This window comes from Leiobunum rupestre, chromosome 9 (assembly GCF_980474605.1).
Source record: "Leiobunum rupestre chromosome 9, qqLeiRupe1.1.hap1, whole genome shotgun sequence".
NCBI classification, from domain to species: Eukaryota; Metazoa; Arthropoda; class Arachnida; order Opiliones; family Sclerosomatidae; genus Leiobunum; species Leiobunum rupestre.
The window spans coordinates 34,214,045-34,236,050 of NC_143392.1; the positions used below are offsets into that span (position 1 = coordinate 34,214,045).

General features: G+C 37.3%; 1 protein-coding gene across 2 annotated transcripts in view; it reads right to left on the minus strand.

Annotated features, from left to right (window-relative positions):
• LOC149927228 (protein qui-1) overlaps positions 1 to 22,006 on the minus strand; it is a 233,051-nt gene that overhangs the window by 135,839 nt on the left and 75,206 nt on the right. For both annotated transcript variants that reach the window (XM_090158274.1, XM_090158275.1), the window contains one exon: positions 10,144 to 10,376. In XM_090158274.1, coding sequence (XP_090014400.1) covers positions 10,144 to 10,264 — 121 coding nt within the window. In that variant the 5' untranslated portion in view covers positions 10,265 to 10,376. The remainder of the gene's footprint in view (positions 1 to 10,143; positions 10,377 to 22,006) is intronic.

Here is a 22,006-nt window from a genome sequence, read left to right on the forward strand (position 1 = left end):
CAAGCACTATATAAACAGTAATTGTAGGTTTTGGCTCTCGGAAATATTACTTCTTGGCAATTTCCTTGGAGGATGACTTATTTAAGCGACTATTGCGTCATTTACGCTTTAAAAATTACACTAGTTCCGTAAGAGAGCGTTAGATGTCGCGACGATACACAGTGATATTATCCCCTTTCCGTGATAGCTGAGTGCTCCAACCTTTCCCTAAAAAGATCATGGTAGAATTGTCAATCGCATTCTTAAAACAATGGCTTTAACGCAACAAGATTCCCTTATATCGGTAATCCCATAAGGCTAATCCGAGCAATAACGCGCAAACTTCTAAGCCTCTTTCCAGTAGTATCATAATGCGGGTTTACTTTTTATTATTTCTATATAAGAATTACCCGGCTAGCCTACATAGTCCATCTAACAAACGGAATAAGATAGACTACTGAGATAAAAAAGTAAACATTTTCTTCCAGAGAACCGTGCAGAAAGATAAAGGAAATGAACTAAAGTAACAAGGAATGTAAGGTTTATAGTGTCGATGCGGAGATAAGCTACGGCAAATGAAGCGGAAATAACGGGCCCACATCGAAAATCCAGTCACCATAGCTAAGTTCGACACATATTCTCCCTTTGCCTATCCATTTCCAATCTTTGAAACAAAGTCTTAGACGCGGACTGATACAAAGATTATATTTTCTCTTTCGGAGGGTTATTAATGGAGGAAAATAACCATCAAATAACCATAAAATAACAATAAAATATTCTGAATCGATATTTTTCTAAGCCGAGTAACAAATAAAAACTAAAAAATAATCTATTTTATAAATTAGGTTATTTATTTCCACATTGGGACTATTGAAATAATCCTTTAAAAATACATAATTTCTAAATGGTAGAATAAATTGATTTGCCAAGGGAGTTTAACCATGGTTTAATGGATTTACATAAAACATCGCTTAAAAGAGTGCAAGTAGATATTTAACTCATCATTCATTACATTCCCGCCAAAAAGTTTAATTTGGCGCCATCTAGAATGAATAAAAGCTTTAAAATCGAACCTCTAAGGGCTCCTATCTAAATGTTTGTTTTTCTGTAAGCAATTTGTGAATCGGTCTACAAAGAGCTAAATCCGCTATAATAAAAAGACCGCATTGTTCGTTTAGCCTGCTCGAAATAAGACTACGTCTACACGGGTACAGGCTCTCACAGAAAGTTGTTTTCTTCGGTCCAGTTATTGCTTTTCAAGATTCGACAAGTTAAATTGATAGTGCTGTCGAAGACAAAAATCCCCTTAAACGTTCTGCGGGGTTATTCGTCCTGGTATAATGGATGTGCTAGTGTGCTAGTATAGAGGATGTGCTAGTGTGCTAGTATAAAGGATTTGCTGGTCTGCTCACATAAAGGATGCGCTGGAGTGCTTGTATAATTTATGTGCTGGTGTTCTAGTATAATTTATGTGCTGGTAGGCTAGCATAAGGATGTGCTGGTTCGCTAGCATAAAGGATGCGCTGGTTCGCTAGCATAAAGGATGCGCTGGTTCGCTAGCATAAAGGATGCGCTGGTTCGCTAGCATAAAGGATGCGCTGGTTCGCTAGCATGAAGGATGTACTGGATCGCTAGCATAAAAGATGCGCTGGTTCGCTAGCATAAAAGATGCGCTGGTTCGCTAGCATAAAGGATGCGCTGGTTCGCTAGCATAAAGGATGCGCTGGTTCGCTAGCATAAAGGACACGCTGGTTCGCTAGCATAAAGGATGCGCTGGTTCGCTAGCATAAAGGATGCGCTGGTTCGCTAGCATAAAGGATGCGCTGGTTCGCTAGCATAAAGGATGCGCTGGTTCGCTAGCATGAAGGATGCGCTGGTTCGCTAGCATAAAGGATGCGCTGGTTCGCTAGCATAAAGGATGCGCTGGTTCGCTAGCATAAAGGATGCGCTGGTTCGCTAGCATGAAGGATGTACTGGTTCGCTAGCATAAAGGATGCGCTGGTTCGCTAGCATAAAGGATGCGCTGGTTCGCTAGCATAAAGGATGCGCTGGTTCGCTAGCATAAAGGATGCGCTGGTTCGCTAGCATAAAGGATGCGCTGGTTCACTAGCATAAAGGATGTACTGGTTCGCTAGCATAAAAGATGCGCTGGTTCGCTAGCATAAAAGATGCGCTGGTTCGCTAGCATAAAGGATGCGCTGGTTCGCTAGCATAAAGGATGCGCTGGTTCGCTAGCATAAAGGATGCGCTGGTTCGCTAGCATAAAGGATGCGCTGGTTCGCTAGCATGAAGGATGTACTGGTTCGCTAGCATGAAGGATGTGCTGGTTTGCTAGCATAAAGGATGTGCTGGTTTGCTAGCATAAAGGATGTACTGGTTCGCTAGCATGAAGGATGTGCTGGTTTGCTAGCATAAAGGATGTGCTGGTTTGCTAGCATAAAGGATGTGCTGGTTTGCTAGCATAAAGGATGCGCTGGTGCGCTAGTATAAAGGATGCGCTGGTGTGCTAGTATAATGCACGTACAAGTTACTGTTGTTTCTCGCTTATAGGTAAAACAAAGTAGACATTGTCTACACTTACTTAGTCAGGTAAGTAAAATGTTATTTTTTTGAACGAAATTACTCGAATCAAGAAATATTTATGTACACACTAGGATTGTCTAAGCAAGTCTAGGGCAACTAGGAGCAACAAACACAAGGAGAACGCAGCTAGCCTTTAAACACGCTAACGAAGGGTTGTGTATGAATTTTATTGGACGAGCGTCACGAGCCTTTACGCTGAACGTTTTACGGGCGGGGGGAAGACAATTTCCGAATTTTCCCCTTCCGACGGCAGCAGGCGCTAAAGCGTCTAGCCAATGAAAAATGTACACAAGAAAATCCACGACTTTTGACGGGTTGCGTTCTCCTTGTGTAGGGTGCTGTGTTTGTGCTCCTAGATGGCAATCTCGATGATTTCCATAGAAATGGGCGTGATTAAAAGTCAAGATTTTTGCTTGTGCACTCTTACGTTAAAATCTGTGCTGATTTGATACTAAGCCTTGGCTCGAATTGAAGTTCACTTATTATATTTTATCTTTTCAAACCATCTAAATACACGATTTAACGCGGAGCTAGACTAGTTACGTGAAGAACTTAATGAACTCTCCAAGAACTTCAATGCAAGAGTACCAAGAGAATATTACATCCATTTTTTATTAAGTCTATTTTACAAGACAGTTAATGTGCTTGAAAACCAGTTGTTATGGACAATTAAATACACACAATTTCCCTGATGTATATATATTAAAATATTAAATTTAAATTTGAACAAATTTTCAATCATCTAAATTAAAATTAAAACTTCTGAATGCAACATAAAACGTAGTTTATAAATGATCAGTACTAACTAAAAAAAATCCAACCAAGTCGGTTTTAATTTTAAAAAAATATGTACATTTAAAGTAAAAAATCGCCAAAAATCACTAAAATGGGCAAATGACGAACTTGTGGGCCACCGATATCCAAAATTCATAATGGCTACCGAGACCATGAAATTTCCTTTCGATTGAGATATCACTGACCCTATTAGACCTAATTGTTAAAGAGTTATGTAGAATACGATAGTGGCCTGTTTCTCCAGACGCAATCACGGTGGCAATGGATCCTTAGTCATTCCAAGTTTATTAATATATAATTTCCTGGTCTGCGAGATTGACAGTTCACAAACGTGAGTAAGTACCTCCCCATTTCCAAACCTAGTCTTTCCAGCATAGTGTAACAGCTTAAAACTATCAAGGATGTTTAAAACGCAATTAATAGTTAAGTAGATAGAAATGATCCAACCTCATACCATGAGCGTTGGAAATCTAACCGTAGAAAATATAAAAGAGGAATAACAACTCTTCTCGGGGTACTTTAGGCTTATACGTTCATATTCAAATTAACTGGCCCATGTCGCATATTTTCCCTGAATTTTTAAGGCCCAAATTATATTTTTTAAATTTTAAATTTTACTTCTATCGAAAAATAATAAATGTTTTCAAAATATATTTTAGTATAAATGGTATGCTTTTTCAAATTCCCCAACTTTTAGGTCTATTTTCAAATTCCCCGGCTTTTAGGTCTATTTTCAAATTCCCTGACCTTTTATGTCTATTTTCAAATTCCCTGACCTTTTATGTCTATTTTCAAATTCCCTGACCTTTTATGTCTATTTTTAAATTCCCCGACATTTTAGGACTATTTTCAAATTCCCCGACATTTTAGGACTATTTTAAAATTCCCCGACATTTTAGGACTATTTTTAAATTCCCCGACATTTTAGGACTATTTTTAAATTCCCCGACATTTTAGGACTATTTTCAAATTCCCCGACCTTTTAGGCCTATTTTCAAATTCCCCGACATTTTAGGACTATTTTTAAATTCCCCGACATTTTAGGCCTATTTTCAAATTCCCCGACATTTTAGGCCTATTTTCAAATTCCCCGACCTTTAAGGCCTATTTTCAAATTCCCCGACATTTTAGGACTATTTTCAAATTCCCCGACATTTTAGGTTTAATTTCAAATTCCCCGACATTTTAGGTCTATTTCCCTGACACGTGGTAGCCCTGTATTAAATTCCGGTATTAAAGCCTTGTAAAAGTTGGGAGTCGCTATTCCTCGCCTGTATTTTCCACGAAATCAACGCGGAGCTATTTCCCAAAGGTATTTGCCAGCGAAACGGCTGAAAGCGCCGCAGTGGGAACTGGCGAATTTGGAATTTAAATCGGGCCCACCGTCAAACATTCCGAGACCAACCTCAACGCTCATCATATCAAATATTTTGCCTGAACTCTCGTAAAAGTAAATAAAATAATAGTTTTGAAGGGTTCTAGCCGTATAAATATATCCTTAGGACAGATACTCTCAATGAGAAGTTGAAGAATATATATCGTTTAAAAGTGCGTAGAAGGACAACAAATATATTGAAGTTCAGTACAAACATCTAGAGAAAGAGTGAGATTGAGTGACATTTCTCCGAAGGATTTTTGTTTGGCGCCTTAAGATGGTAAATATTTATCCGTGTGCATTCAGTGATATCGCACGCACCTTTACTATTAGATAAGAACAGAAAGACCCTACTAAGCTCGGTTCGCATTGGGCCAGTTTACCTACTGGGCCAGTGTTTTGCTACAGAAGTGGAGAAAAGTCAAAGAAATATTAGAGGATGACCCAGGCGTGCTTTCTTCGTGGAGGGAATAGTGAAGATTGGCTTCGCATAGAGCTGGCATATGTGGTTTAACACTCTAACCAGTGGCGGGCTCAACCACAGGATCTTACGAAGTGTAGCGAGGAGATGCCCATTTATAGTTTTCCAGTACACACTACACATTAGTCGGAGTACTCTGAAAGTACACGGAGAACCCTGAAAGTACGCGAAGTACGCCGTGATTACTCCGAGAGTACGTGGAGTACGCTGAGATTACTCAAAGAGTACACCGACATTCGCTGAGATTACGCCATGAGTATGAAGAGCTTACGCGTACACGTGTACGCGGAGTACGCCGAGATTACACTACTAATACGCCGAGGTTACACCAAGAATACACCGAGGTTACACCAAGAGTACGCCGAGGTTACACCAAGAGTCCGCCGAGGTTACGCTACTAATTTGTGTTGCCAAAAAATAATAGTAAAAGTAAGCTTTGGTGGAAAAACAAGACCTCTTTAATAATATCTTAGCTTCCGAATTCTGCTCTTCGGCGTTTCAAAGATATTTCAGACGAATTAAAACTAATAAATGAAATATATAATAAAATTTCAAAATAATATCATAAAACGAACGCTCGAAAAGTTTCAAAAAGTATCCCTCAAAAATTTTTAAAACATGTCAAACTCTTAATTTAGGCAATTAGCAAAAATTATTAGATTCGGAAGTTAGCCGAAATTTCGACCGATAAGGGGGAAGAATACAGTAAAAGCCTCTTTTTCGTTCAAGCTGAACGTTTCTGTTTTAACAATTACATAATTGAATTATATTTTTCTTATTAGGCTGAACCTTCCTCTAGTGCTTAAAATAATTTTGATAATTCTAATATTAATAGTTAACGAGATATAAGGTCCTAACTAAAGGGTAGTTTGGGCGCTTGCCCAACTTGTTTAGCTCCGAAGGTGCGAATTAAAGCGTAATAACTTTTTAATTTTTTAATTTAAAGTTGTCAAAATTATTTTAAGCACTAAAAAAGCTGTTCTACACTGAAATATTAATTTTATAAGTTAAAATACAAAATTAAAAGAGGTTAACTTGAAATAGCGCGAAAGTAGACAATGTCCACTGTAGTCTTCCCCCTTAAAGTAGTATCAGACATAAAAAGTAGCCAAAATTATCAGACTATAAAATTTGAATAACAAATAATAGAGTGAAACAGAGGTGTAAACTCTCCCCGTTCATTTTTGCAAATGTAATTAGAATAGTTTCGTCGACATCTTCCTCTTCTTGAATTTAGTACAAACAAGCAAAAGCCTCTCTTAATGCAAATTCAATGGTCATTCTATCAGGCCAAGAAAATTAGATCTCTCCCCTTTCTCGCGAATGCTCCAAATTACCATCGAGCTAAATCCGGGGCTTACCTAGTTTGGAGTCCTTCTCAGCTGACCGCCGTTTCGGGGCACATACGAGGCTGGGATTAGCATTTTATTGATAGCTAGTCTCGGAAGACAGGCCGCAATTTAATCTCCAACTGGGTCCTTGCCCCTTAATAACATTTGTACCTAATAGAATATATGCCAGAATAGTACCCTAGCTACGATACCGAACTTGGGCCCGCTTAGCAATTCCAAGTCCTTATCCTTTCTAAATTGGGAGAGCAGCGGGGTTGAATCCCACGAAGGGTTAAGCCTCGCGAGGGTCTTTCAACGCTACGCATCAACCCATCCTTTACTAAGCCGACCATTGCTGTGAAAAGACCGTCTTATCAAAATTCAAAGATATTTATATTTCTACTAGGCTTGAATATATTAAGGGCGGGTCTATTGTGATAGTGGAAGGCGTTTAACCCCGGTTAAAGTTGTAATTATCTGCCGAATCATTTTCAAACCCGCGTCAGAATTCTAAGTCTAATTACAATTTTGGATTCGATAACATTTTCTAATATCTATTCGATACTCGATTTGAACGTAAATAATGAAATTATTTCAAGCGTAAATAAACGATGAGTTGTGCCGCCATCAAATTAGCTCGCGGAAATACGGGGCTTCACATTTCTAAATTACATCGTTAATCGTCATTTGCGAGTTATCTATTAAGCAAGTTGTTAGCAAGCGTCTACTTCCTTCGAGGCCCCTGAGGAGGTCATAAAAGGGAACATAAGTATGTAATATATCTCTTACGCCAAAAGTATCGATCTGGGATGTGAAGTACGTTTACACGGATTAAATAGGAACATAAGTATGTAATATATCTCTTACGCCAAAAGTATCCATCTAGGATGCGAAGTACGTTTACACGGATTAAATTTGTTTCTTGTTTGAATAATATTTAACTTTCACCAGAAGTTTATAATAAATCTCTTATGAGATAAGAATCCACAGGGTGTCCACTGAAAAGCGACCCAGAGTTAATAATTGGAAAGCTATTTTTCCTAGGAATTAGATGAAACCAAACTCAATGACCTTGAACCATGTCCTCAAGGTCATTCAAAAACTATCTCGAGAATTGTTGGGTTTAGAGACTCTGTCCCAATTAGAAAGGTGTGTGACATCGCATTTTATGTCCAAGTGACTCTGAACCGATGTAAATTGCCTAATAGGAAGCTAAGAAAATAAACACCAAAAACAAGAAGGTCATAAATAAAAATGTCCAAGAGATCATGCTTAGGTGTTAATCATTTAGAAAGTATTTGCGTTACGGCATCGATATTTTCAGGACAAATTCACTCTAGTGAGATCCCGGGCTGGACTTAGAGATCCAGGGCTGGACTTAGAGATCCTGGGCCCATAGGCAGATAAGGAGTCTGGGCCCCCTTTTCACGCGCTGCATTTACTCTTATCCCTGGAACTAGGTTGTGCCTGAATTTCCCTGATTCAGCGTAGAAGTCTGAGCTCTACGGTTATATTACTAAATAAAAGCTCTTAACAATCGTCGACTAAATACGCGATAATTATGCAACATTGCAAATTAAGGCTGCGTCCGTAAACTGCCAGGCAGAAATTTTGGTAATTTTAAAACAAAATCTTCTACCTAGGAATTTCTCCAATATAAATTACGATTGATATTATAGATTTATGCCTTCGAATACAGTAATTATGGTCACTGGAGGGCCCCTTAAAAGGATGGGCCCCTACGATGAGTTAAAAGAGCGCCAGAGAGCTTCAAAGTGTGGCCTACTAGCCCCTGGAAGTAAGCTGCAACAAGCGCCAAACCAAGCAGCAATATTTAAAACTTCTGCATAACCTTTTGAAACGCCCTGTATATTTTAGGGAATCGGTGGCAAGAGGAGGTATTGTGGTGGGCACAACTGGACGCGCCTGCTCAGTAAGAGCGGAATCGTCTTCAATTGACGGCGAGCCGTAATGGGGAGGAAAGAAGAATTAAGCATTAAGATCAATAAAAGCTATAGCCAGGCTCTTTCTTGGACAAATACCCCATTCTAAATCGGTCTCTGTCTGTAGACAATAGAGCGGAAGATGACTCGGATGGTGTCGCGGTATCCGGGAAGATGCCAAGTAAGCCCCTTCGTTCTCCCGTCGGGTGCAGGGTGAGAATTGGGCTCCTAATTCGGTCGGGAAACCCAATTTCGTTCTCTCACCCAAATCGGATTCTCGTTTCTCCATCGATCGCTTTGTCTCGGCCACGCGCGTTTTGAGTGCGCGTAAAACCTACTCCGTTCCACTCTATGGCAAACCGATATTCTTCATACAATGTTCATCATAGGTCGATAGTTTTCGTTTGTTTTGGAATTAAAAGAATACACTGTTTACCCTAAAATTTACCTATTCGTCTGCTCTGGTGGTGAGAATTACACTAACAAGGAGACGACCTTCATGTAACTTGAAAAACCCTAAAGGGAAATGTCTCCATAGGCAACCGTTTTGCCATATCAACCAAAAATGTTTTTGACAACACAAAATTGAAATTTTCCCATTGAATATAACATGGAAATCTGACCAATGTTACCTTCGTAGGCCCCTTCAAACCTTCGTAGACCCGTTTAAACCTTCGCAAACCCCTTCAAACCTTCGTAGTCCCGTTCAAACCTTCGTAGACCCGTTTAAACCTTCGCAAGCCCCTTCAAACCTACGTAGTCCCCTTCAAACCTTCGTAGGCCATTTCAAACCTTCGTAGTCCCTTCAAACCTTCGTAGGCCCCTTCAAACCTTCGTAGACCCGTTTAAATCTTCGCAAGCCCCTTCAAACCTTCGTAGGCCCCTTCAAACCTTCGTAGACCCGTTTAAACCTTCGCAAGCCCCTTCAAACCTTCGTAGTCCCATTCAAACCTTCGTAGTCCCCTTCAAACCTTCGTAGTCCCCTTCAAACCTTCGTAGGCCCCTTCAAACCTTCGTAGACCCGTTTAAACCTTCGCAAGCCCCTTCAAACCTTCGTAGTCCCATTCAAACCTTCGTAGTCCCAATCAAACCTTCGTAGACCCGTTTAAACCTTCGTAGTCCCCTTCAAACCTTTGTAGTCCCGTTCAAACCTTCTTAGTCCCGTTCAAACCTTCGTAGGCCCCTTCAAACCTTCGTAGACCCGTTTAAACCTTCGCAAGCCCCTTCAAACCTTCGTAGGCCCCTTCAAACCTTCGTAGTCCCGTTCAAACCTTCGTAGGCCCCTTCAAACCTTCTTAGGCCCGTTCAAACCGACGTAGGCTATTTAAACCTTCGTAAACCTTGGGCACAGTGCCCATTGTGTCCATTGGATAACACGTCCCTGCCCACAAAGGATTGTCCGTGGTTGAATGACTACACCAGGTACTTTATCTCAAAATCACAGAACTCTTTGTCCCCCACAATTGGACGTCCGTGGTCCAATGTCTACACCAGATACTTTATCTCAAAATCACAGAACATGTTAAAAATATCAAGCTAATTACGAGCTTAAAGGTACCTCGTAGAGTATTAGTCACTAATTTCCATTGAGTACTTAATTTTCTCAATGCCCCAGAATCTGTAATAAAAATTAAAATAATGAAAGTATCAACTGACCAGATTTGGTGGAAGAGACGAAGACTTTGACAACCCTGGATGGCGGGTTGGGGACGCTGGTGAGGTTCCCGTGGAGAATCGACTGAAGGATGTCGTCTTGATCAACGGCCATTTGAGTCATACTTGCGGCAGCAGCTTCGAGAAGAGGTGACTATGCTGTTGAAGAGCGCGCTACCCGCGAGTCGACCACGAAACCGGATTCTGCAGGTCTAACTTCCGGAAAATCATTTGGCCTATATTAAATAAAGAAAAAACACGGAATTGAATTTAAATGTTACGGATATCCATTTACTTAAAGAAACATGTTCTTAGCCTTACGACAATAGTGGATCAAATTTGTTCCCATAATTATACTGAAAATTTGACCGCTCCAAATTCGACTTTGATCGAATATTTCAATTCAAAATGTGTTAAAACTGCAGTGGTGTAGTCGGGCCAGGGCGTCGCCCCGGTGCTTTTTTCAAAGGCAGGGCGCCGCCCCACCTGGGTTTTTCCATTTTGCCAGGGCATGCCCTGCCTCTTTTTTTCCACTTGCCAGGGCGCGCCTTGCGTCTATTTCGTAAATCATTTTTCTCGAATAAAGAGTGTGTGAATTTATTATAAATTTTGTTTTAAGATTTAAGATTTAAGATTTATTGGTAAACCCATACAAAGTACAACCCCTTGAAATCGGGGCGGCGTCACCAAATTAAAGGGAGCACGGTTTCAAAACCACTATCTTGATACGGCCAGCTTCGATCACGCTAAAAATCGAAGTTGACCGTACATTTATAGCGGCCGGTACAGCCAATTTCGATTACGCGTGAAATCGAAGTTGGAGCTACATTTATAGCGACCGGTACAGCCAACTTAGATTACGCGTGAAATCGAAGTTGAACCTACATTTATAGCAGCCGGTACAGCCAACTTCGATTACGTGCGAAATGGAAGTTTGACGTACATTTATAGCGGCTGGTACAGCAAACTTCGATTACGCGTGAAATCGAAGTTGGATGTACATTTATAGCGGCCGGTACAGCCAACTTCGATTACGCGTGAAATCGAGTTGGCCGTACCCTGGTAGCGCCCCCATGAGCGCCCCGGTTCTTTTTTTTTGGACTACACCAAAAAGATCTAATGAAAATATAGGAAATTCAACTTTATGTGATCGAATTTATTTAATCCAAACACAAATGGATTTAATTTGGTCCACCATTGAGTTGGGAATAAATAGAGGTACAACTAAATCTGGCTGGCGTGGGACCAATTTCGTTCAATATTGAGACTTTTTTCAACTATATCGTTCAACCGTGGCGGCATCTGTCTCTAGTGGTGGCAACTATATTGCAATTGAATTTTTTCGCGAATCTAATGCGAAATTGAAATGTATGATTACTGGTAACCAAACAAACCTTTGAAGTTGTTTGAAAATAATTTTATTCTGTCAACGCGATCCTTTGTAATTCAAGTTACGATGAGTTAGCTAATAATTATTTATTTTTAGCCATATAACTTTACAAAATATAGATGGCACTACCGCCTAATTATAAAGATGAATTTCGTACAGTCTTCTCAGAACAGGTCCCGCGTAACTATGGCAACCGAAATAGTAATTGTAATTCTATCAGTATTATTCCCAATTCAATGGGCGGCACTGCTTTAAAATTTCAAAATGTGTGTCAAAACATAAATTTTTCCATTTACGGTTTTTCAAAAATTTCCGTCACATTTTTAAGGGCTCTTCATGTAAGTTACTCAAGAAGTATTTTTTTCAACCACCCCATCAACCATAAATTTAATAAATTTCATAGAATCTTAAGCCTATTTCTTTATTGTTTTACCTCTAGAAAACAATAATCAAACTATTATAAATGAGGAAAAAAAGTACTTAATTACGACTTTAAATTAAAATTATTGATCATTTATATTCCTTACAAATCACATAATAACAATAAGTTATGGTTTAGTTCTCTGCACAGAGCCCCCTAGTACCTAAATATGCCCAAGACGAGATACACTACTACCAAGGACTATAATATACTATTCAGTTCGGTATCATGGACATTTAAGTACACACAACTAACTTTATTTTAAATATTAAATTTTAATTTTAACAAATTTTCAAACATCTTGTCCATCAACTAAATAAACTCAATAGGAATTTTATCAAAAATTAATTTTTCGAAAACGTTCATTCAAATTAATTTTTAGACAAACCATATATTTTGAAGTGAAGTGAAAAACTAAATGAAAAGAGACTTAAAACGGTTTTAAAATTCAATATTTATTTATTTAAAATAAATATATTTCGAGTTACCTGGTTTTGTAAATAAGGTAGCAAAACACTCATTTAAATTAATTTTTAGACAAACCGAATAATTCGAGTTACCTGGTTTTAGAAATAAGGTTGCCATGTGTTTTGAGTTAGATGGCGCCTGTATCAATTGGTACGAAATTCAAATATCACAATAGTGCGTACGCGGATTAGGGGGTCCCGCGAATTGGCCAGAAAACTCACTTAAAATTAAAATTTCTTAAAGAAACCTAAAAATTAGTTCAGAAATGATTAGTACTAACTAAAAATATAATTTCCAGCAAGTCGGTTTCAATTTTAAAAAAGTATGTAGATTTGAAGTCGAAAAACGCGAAAAACCACTTAAATGGAAAACGCTTTTGGGCTCCGATTTAAATATTTTATGACGGGCTACCGAGGACATGAAATTCCTTTCGATTAAGATATTTTTGGTCCTTCTAAGCCTAATTCTTGGAGAGTGATGCGGCTACACTGTACGTTGGCCCAGTACACACAAATCCCTTAGGATTGTGTGTAAAAACTACTTGAAATATATCGAACCATTTTATAAATGTGCTACTAACAATCAGACGACCCGAGGTGATAATCACCGATTTTGTTCAAATTCGGGTATAGTGTACACCTCCATGTACATTCAAAAACCTGCAAGAGAAAATTTGCGACGGGCTTTCGTTTTGCCATGGCAACCGAAAACGTTTTTGACAACATGATTTGGAATTATTTCCATTGAAAATAACATGGGAATCTGAACGATTTTAAGAGTACCCCAATTGACCAAATTAAATTTAACCTTGATTAAATTTAATTTTTAAAATCAATTAAATTTTTTTTTAATTTTCAAAATTTTTCGTCTTTTAAAAGGTTTCACAGGGGGGATCACCCTTCAGATTCCCATGTTATTTTCAATGGAAGAATCCCAAATCATGTTGTCAAAAACGTTTTCGGTTGCCATGGCAAAACGAAAGCCCGTCGCAACTTTTCCCTTGCAGGTTTTTTAAGGTACATGGAGGTGTACACTATACCCGAGTTTAAACCAAATTGGTGATTATCACCTCGGGTCGTCTCCTGTAAGTCAAGACCCTATACAGGAAACTACTGTTTCCATAAGACAATTATCAAACATTATCACGGTGCTTATTGGGCAATCAAAGGTTTAATTCAGCACATAGCCATGTAGTGTCTAAATATGACCAAACCATTATCGTCGCCTTTAAAACAAAACCACGTAACTTGAGATACGTGGTTTTGTCAAAATTGACATACTTAGATTCTACACCCCAATTTACGTATATAACATTAAAAACATTAATAGGTTGCAATTGGATTTATTTTTTTTTAAATCGAGAAAACATTTAAACGTATCTTTGATATTCACAATGAATTTCGCGCAAAAGCACGTATCTTGCTTATTTCAGCTCCTATCTCACTTCATGACGTGAAACCACGTATCTCTAAAAATTCCCCCTTAGCAAAATATTTTTTAAATTAAAATCCTCATAAATTCAATATTGAAACGAAATTATTTAACTATAAAATTAACTCGCGTGTAAAAACCTAACACGCGATTTCACAAGTCCCTGCAAAATTAATAAATCCATTTTTCTCAAAAAGGCCACCGAAAAGATACGTGGTTTTGTTTTAACGGCGACGAAATGTACTACTGCCAAGGACGATAACGCAAGGAGACGACCCGAGGTGTAACGCACAGATTTTGTTCAAACTCGGTGGTTTGGTAGACCTCCATGTAAATTGAAAAACCCCAAAGGGAAATGTCTCCATAGGCAACCGTTTGGCCATGGCAACCAAAAATGTTTTTCACAATACAAAATGAAATTTTCCCATTGAATATAACATGGGAATCTGAACAATTCTTAGGGTACCCCCTGTAAAAATTTTAATCAATTTCGAACTTTTTCATTATTTTTTTTATTTATATTTTCTATTTTTATAATTTTCAAAAATTTAAATATTTTAAAATTGGTCAGATTCCCATGTTATCTTCAAAGGGAAAATTTTCATTTTGTGTTGTCAAAAACATTTTTTGTTGCCATGGCAAAACGGTTGCCTATGGAGACATTTCCCTTTAGTGTTTTTCAATTTACACGAAGGTCTAGCAAACCCCCGAGTTTGAATAAAATCGGTGCGTTACACCTCAGGTCGTCTCCTTTATCATTATCCAAACATTGTTCGGTAAGAAAATGTGAATTAAAAACCATAGGAAGTGTCGTACTTATATTTCTTATGTTACTTACGCTATAACTAGAAAAAAAGCATATAGAATACGCAACTTTTGTAAGTACGAAAATAGTTTCCATAGTAGCGTTAAGAATCAAAACCAAGAAAACGCGACGAGACAAAAACTATCAATTCATCTTGCCAAGTTTTTCCTTCGTAAAGCTAAATATATATCTTTTATTTAAGTAATTCGCGCTCCGTCCGCTGGATGGCGTAGGTGTCCCTTAGTAATGGGCGTAGCGGGGCGTGCTATTCTTCCGGCTTAACGAGGCGAGCGCCACGTCATCGACTAGCATTCCAGAAACAATGAAGAGTTTTTCCCGAAAGAAATATTCCCCCTTTTCAATCGGAGGCCCGCGGAAAAAGATCCATTCGGATGAGCTGGGAAAACCGCAACGAACCGAAAAGTATGAAAAAGGTTCGCCTTTTTTTGGAGCAGGAAGCAGCGACGAAGAAAAGGCTAAAAATAGGCCTACAAACGCCAACGAAATAGGCGCCCATTTAGACCCTAGCGGTCTTTGATTGAACTGTCGGTTGGGGCTTTCGGCGGAGTTGTATTTGGCTAGAGAGGACGACGAGACAAGACCTTGAACCGCGGTCATCCGTCACGGCGTGGACAGGCGGGGACCAGAGCACCCGTTCCCGATTAGCGGGGATGTCCGCACCCCTCTTCGGCGCGGGAGTTGAATAGCGCCATTATTTACTGGCCATATACTATGCCCGACTGATTCGGAAGGTTGCTTAGTATCCTACAATTGATCACTCCAGTTCCTAAAGATAAGCTGCTAGCAATTTCAAACGCGCCAGTATCTCTCAAAGCTCCCGAAACTCCAGTTACAAGTTAGTCGCTTTTATTAAGGAAAGACTGTTTGAAATATACTACAATGTAACAATGTATTAGAATCATGCAATCAGGTAAATGTACATTCTTTTCAAAAAACGTTGATCAAAAATCACTGCTCAAATGTTATTAATAATTCATTAGGTGAAATAATATAGAAACTTTGTTTTAATGATTGTTTTAAAAAATCACTTTGATGACTAGGCTAACACGCAATTAAGGCACCACCCTAGACTTAAGTAAGCCTATAACTTTTAATGTCATTTTTTTAGGAGGCAAGCCCTTCATGCCACGCAAACCAACAGCTTCCTACATTCATCGCAGAAATCCAAACCTCTACTTGGAATGATTAACGCGGCAGATTTTCTTCTCGATGTGGCTGACGGGTTTTTTGACGTCACTATGCTAACTTAACAAACAACAACGTGAGAGGGGAGCGCGCGCAGAGGTGATTTTTTCTCTCGTAGGCGTGGCCTAAGCCGTCAGAGTGATCTTACCATGAGCGATACGCCAGGATAAGCATTCGAAGTAGAGGTATAGATCCGTATCCACCGTTAACCTAGACAAGTCTTATAGTAAGGGGAAACCGAAGAACTCGGTAGAAAACCCCTCTAACCATTAGCGAGAGAGCTTGCAAACTCAACGCGGAAAGATTTGTTCCAAGTTTTCACCCAGTGCCACAAGCTGAGTTTAAATCCGGCTCCTCTAGCAATGAGTAGAGAGAGAGCTAACCACAAATCCACAGGGTGGAAGAGTGGTTAGCACTTTCGCCTCGCAGCAAGAGGAGCCGGGTTCGATCCCAGCTTGTGGCACTGGGTGAAAAACTCGGAATAACTCCTTCCGCGTTGAGTTTGCAAGTTCTCTCCCCACTGGTTTAAGGGGTTTTCCCCCGAGATATTCGGTTTCCCCTTCCATAAAAACTTGTTAAAGTTAACGGTAATAGTTAGTGTAGGGAGCTGTTGGCTCGCGTGGCTTGCAGGGCTTGCCACCACCCTCCTACTTATTGTAACCCGGCCACCTAAATTAAAGGCTTTAAAAGTCGCTCGATGACTTAGGCCTAAGGTGGTGCCTTGGGTATTAGCCTAGCTGATTATTATTATCCATAACTCAATCCGGTGGTAACCATGGCGACCTTTTCGTATCTTCCATCGCGTCACCAGAGAGATATTATACGACAACGTACCGCCCGACAGAAACAGGACAATAATCTTGAATTATCTATCAAGATGAACTCGCACCTCCGGTCCCTAAAACCGAAATGAACTCCAAAGAAATAAATATTTTAAGAGGCAGGAGATCGGTGGAAATATTTCAGGAGCTTTCCATGGCCCTATAGGGATTTTCCTTCACGCGGGTTTTGAATAAATATTGTTATTTTTCCATCCAAAAATGTTTTTGGCTTAAATTGAGTGTATTCAAATATTTCATAATTTTAGTCAAATATTTATCCGGATGAAGCCGAGTTCAAATCTATTAACAATAAAGTTTGTCCATCAACTATAAATATAAAATATTTTTGGGGTAAAAAAGTACCGTTTCAAAATGTATCTAAGGAATTATACGCTAAAACCCTTTACAGTTTTATAACGTCTTCCTGAACACTTTTACATGCATCCAGTACATTTTTAAAGCCTAAAACAAGAAAAATCCAAGACTACTAGAATTATATTCTGTAGCGTGTAAACGTTTAAATCGACTTGATTTAAAAAATTTAAATCTTCTTGATTTAAAATTTAAATCCACTTGATTTAAAAAATTTAAATCTTCTTGATTTAAAATTTAAATCCACTTGATTTAATAGGTTTAAATCGACTTGATTTAAAAGGTTTAAATCGACTTGATTTAAAACGTTTAACTCTACTTGATTTAAAACGTTTAACTCTATTTGATTTAAAACGTTTAACTCTATTTGATTTAAAACGTTTAACTCTACTTGATTTAAAACGTTTAACTCTACTTGATTTAAAACGTTTAACTCTACTTGATTTAAAACGTTTAACTCTACTTGATTTAAAACGTTTAACTCTACTTGATTTAAAACGTTTAACTCTACTTGATTTAAAACGTTTAAATCTACTTGATTCAAAACATGATTTATATATCTACTTGATTCAAAACATGATTTATATATCTACTTGATTCAAAACATGATTTATATATCTACTTGATTCAAAACATGATTTATATATCTACTTGATTCAAAACATGATTTATATATCTACTTGATTCAAAACATGATTTATATATCTACTTAATTCAAAACAGGATTTATATATCTCTACTTGATTCAAAACATGATTTACATATCTACTTGATTCAAAACATGATTTATATATCTACTTGATTCAAAACATGATTTATATATCTACTTGATTCAAAACATGATTTATATATCTACTTGATTCAAAACATGATTTACATATCTACTTGATTCAAAACATGATTTATATATCTACTTGATTCAAAACATGATTTATATATCTATTTGATTCAAAACATTATTTATATATCTATTAGATTCAAAACATGATTTGTATATCTATTTGATTCAAAACATGATTTATATATCTATTTGATTCAAAACATGATTTATATATCTACATCACTACTGGCAGCATGCAAGAAATTTATTAAGAAAGTTTTTCAAGAAAAAGTTGTAATAAATGTTTAAAAATCTACAAAATCAAAAACATCAAATTAATCGCCTAATATACTTCAATATATGGAAGAAAATGTACAAACAATAACATATGTAACAATGCTAATTCAGAGCAATATAAATTACAAGTAGAAATTAGATTTAAATACACTAAAATTTTAGTGTACATTATCACTGCAGGAAATTTATGAATTTGTCAAAAAAGGCAATAAATGTTGAAATACAATAAAATGTAAAAAAAAACGGTTCATTAAGTCCGATTTAAATCAACTATATCTATATTTTCTCTCAATAATAAGTAACAAACTTAGGAACATAATATTTCGTTATGTCAAATTAAGCAAAATTTGTAGACGATTTACCAAATTCCTATTTATACTTGACATTTCATGGGTAAAGTATTGAATTCTGTTTATATAACTTAACTGTCATCGGAGAAATGACAACGCCATTAATTTACCTGTCACATTTTACCCGCAGTTCCGCTTTTATGATAGAGTAAAATAGTAAATGACCTTTTGTCATTAGTGCCAAAACGACGTAGACAGTGAGCAAAAATAAGTAAGTGGGTAGCCAAACGAAATTGACATGTACCGTGACGTATCTCAGGAAACACTAAACCTGCTCCCTTTGGTTTCCCCCGAAACAACGCTGAAGGAAGTTGAGATATTAAGAATGCGATTAGAAGACTTACGTCCAAAATTCCGAGCTTCGTTAGTCGCGAGGACAGAGGCAACTTTTTCGTTTCCGGGCACGAAAAAGCTAATGGCTCTGATGGCCTACGCGATAGAGACAAGATCAGGTCGTAATTCCAGCCTCCCAAAATTCTAGACTAACGATAAGTGACCGTTGCAAAAAGGGTGGGAGAAAAATCATATCGATGGATATATTGTCACCGGCTTAGGCCTAGTTTCGACTAGCGGAAATTGCCAGGAATCCGCTTTCGAGAAATATTTCGGCCAAAATAACGCGGCTAAGTGCAGCAAAGAAGAAAAAAAGAATGAGGTTTTATGTACCAAAGGAAACCGAAAATATTCCGCAAGGTGAATCTTGCGGAAACCGTTTTTTTTTCTCGCGTGTTTACCGCCAATGAAAACTAGGCTCTATCACCACCGTACCGTTACGAAGATAAAGATAGCAAATATTATTATATTTTCCTCTTTCGTAATATGAAAGTGCGCTCGTTATTATAGGCGCTTCCAAGGTTGGAGAAGTGGCGAAACTATACGTCTCCCACCTCGCCATTATAACGAAACCTTGTCAAAACCTAACACACTTGAGTGCAAAGAAATCAAGATTACCATCGCTACCTTAGCTGAAGAATATTGTAACAACGAAAATTCTAGTGTTGTAAGTCGGAAAAATTTCCAGAAAATGAACGAGGCCTTTTTTCCGGAAAATTTTCCATATTTTTCCGAAAAAATAAAAATGTTTTCAATCCATGATTAGTCTATTATATTATTTGCAAATTGAAATAAAGCAGCATTTTCGCCTCATTTTTTCGAATCTAAAAGTAAAACTAATCCTAGCTTTAAACTGATTAACAATGTAACACTATTAATGTTTTGTAGTATGTTTAAAGTTATTCGACATTTTATATCGATTAAAAGTTAAAAACATTAAAAACCTTTAAACAGTAATTTATGTTTCAATTTTTTATTTTTCCGATTTGCGGAAATTTTTCGAGAAATTTTTCCGCGTTTTATCTTTCCGGAAAATTAACAACACTAGAAAATTCATCATTAAGCAAATTTTTAATCATAAACGATAAAAGATAAACGTTAAAGAATAAACTTATTGCCCTACAAATTTCAAATGTAAATTCAACCGTGATCGACTCAACAGCTCCCTAATTATAAACAAATATATTAATGATAATATTTTTGAAAATTAATGGCTTTGAATTTAGCCAAAAATTTAATGGATCTGTCCAATATTTAAAACAATTTTGCAATTAAATTGGATATTTGCAGGGCCGTGCAGAGGTATCCTGAGGCCCGGGGCAAACTTACTCGCGGGCCCCTTCGATTTGTACCCCCCCCCCCCTTGAGCTTCTTCGATGGGCCCTACAGCTACGGGCCCCCCTCGTGGGCCCTTTTCACCCGGGCCCCGGGGATTTTGCCCCCCTGCCCCCCCCTCTGCACGGCCCTGGATATTTGAGTAATTAAAAGTGTCTCGATTCGGTGAAGATACACGTTCTATCGGAGTAGGCTAAATGGATACTTCCCTCCTAAGGGATAAAAACTTCTGGTGTTACCAAAAATTCGTATTGAGAGTTTTCCACTTCAATAATATTTTTCTTTATCTTAAAAGAAGAGTCTACGCGACAATCAATGTCGGTACCGTGTGTACGGATATTGTCTATCGCTGCTCCCTCTGGCGGTTGATAATGGCAATATTTCCAATTGGGCGAAAAGGAATGGATAGCTTCTTATATTGCTAAAATAAATATTTATAAGACCCTTCAACGCTCGCTCTTCCAGAGCTGAGTATTTATCTAGCGTCCTAAGCTTATTTTCGATCACGCGCTTTCATCGCCACGTGACCAAGTCTCGTTGCTGGTTTTGACAGTTTGAAGCCGCAAAATGGGCCAATATTGAAATTTTAAACCCGATAGTCTTTCGTTAAGGGAAACTAAATTGGAAAAGTTCGATTTCAAAATGTATCCAAGGAATTATAAGCGAAAACCATGTAAATTAACTTTTCCCTCAACACTGGAGCTTCGCGTGTGGAACACTTTTACAGGCGTTCAGTAAAACTATTATTGTAATGACCAAATGACATCATATGTATTGACAATTTTGGATTACTTACATTGTAATGACCAAATGAAATCATTTGTATTGACAATTTTGGTCTATTTACATTGTAAAGACCAAATGATATCATATGTATTAACAATTTTGGATTACTTACATCGTAATGACCAAAAGACATCATACGTATTGACAATCTTGGTTTACTTTTATTGTAAAGACCAAATGACATCATATGTATTGACAACTTTGGTTTACTCTTATTGTAAAGACCAAATGACATCATATGTATTAACATTTTTGGTCATATTACATTGTAATGACAAAATTGCATTATATGCATGAGCAATTTGGCTATATACCAAGTTAAATAGGTCAAGATTATAAATTTAAACACAATAAATGTAAATTGAATTACAAATAGTGTTCTTTTTCAACACCACTAAAGCCATTCTCAAAGGCTGGCAGATCGACCGGTGCACACTCGTAAATGCCTAACAGCCCCCGAAAAACTTTCATCCATTCTCATTTTATTTTAATTCATTTTATTTTTGTCAATTAGCATTTCAATATTTGTTTTTGTACATTTCTCTTTGTAATATTTATCTTTTGTAATATCTTTTAAATACTCAAATTTAAAATTAAAATTCAATTTTTTTTATTGCACTTAGAGATTAATACATTGGGGTTAGAATAAGTTTTAAAATTAGTTTTTCATTTAAATTTATAAAAGGTTAAAAAAACACACAAACAGACGTTTTGTATATCAATTTTTAAAGTCTAAATTTCAGAATATAACTATTTTTGTAATGACGGAATGACGTCATAATGTATATCAAGTAATTTTGAACTAATTAGTAAGTTCTAACGCACTTTGATTCTTAAGAAAAATAAGCATACATAAACTATTTTAAACAGACTTGAAAATATTCTAAAACTAAAGGTATGTTAATCTAGCACTAGAAAATGTATAGTTTTATTGCGTAAAAGTTTTACGTACAATTTTTTTTTAACTTCTCTGTAAAATAAAGCACCAAAAAAATTCTGTCCAATATGGTCAATGAGGTAAATTTTAACGC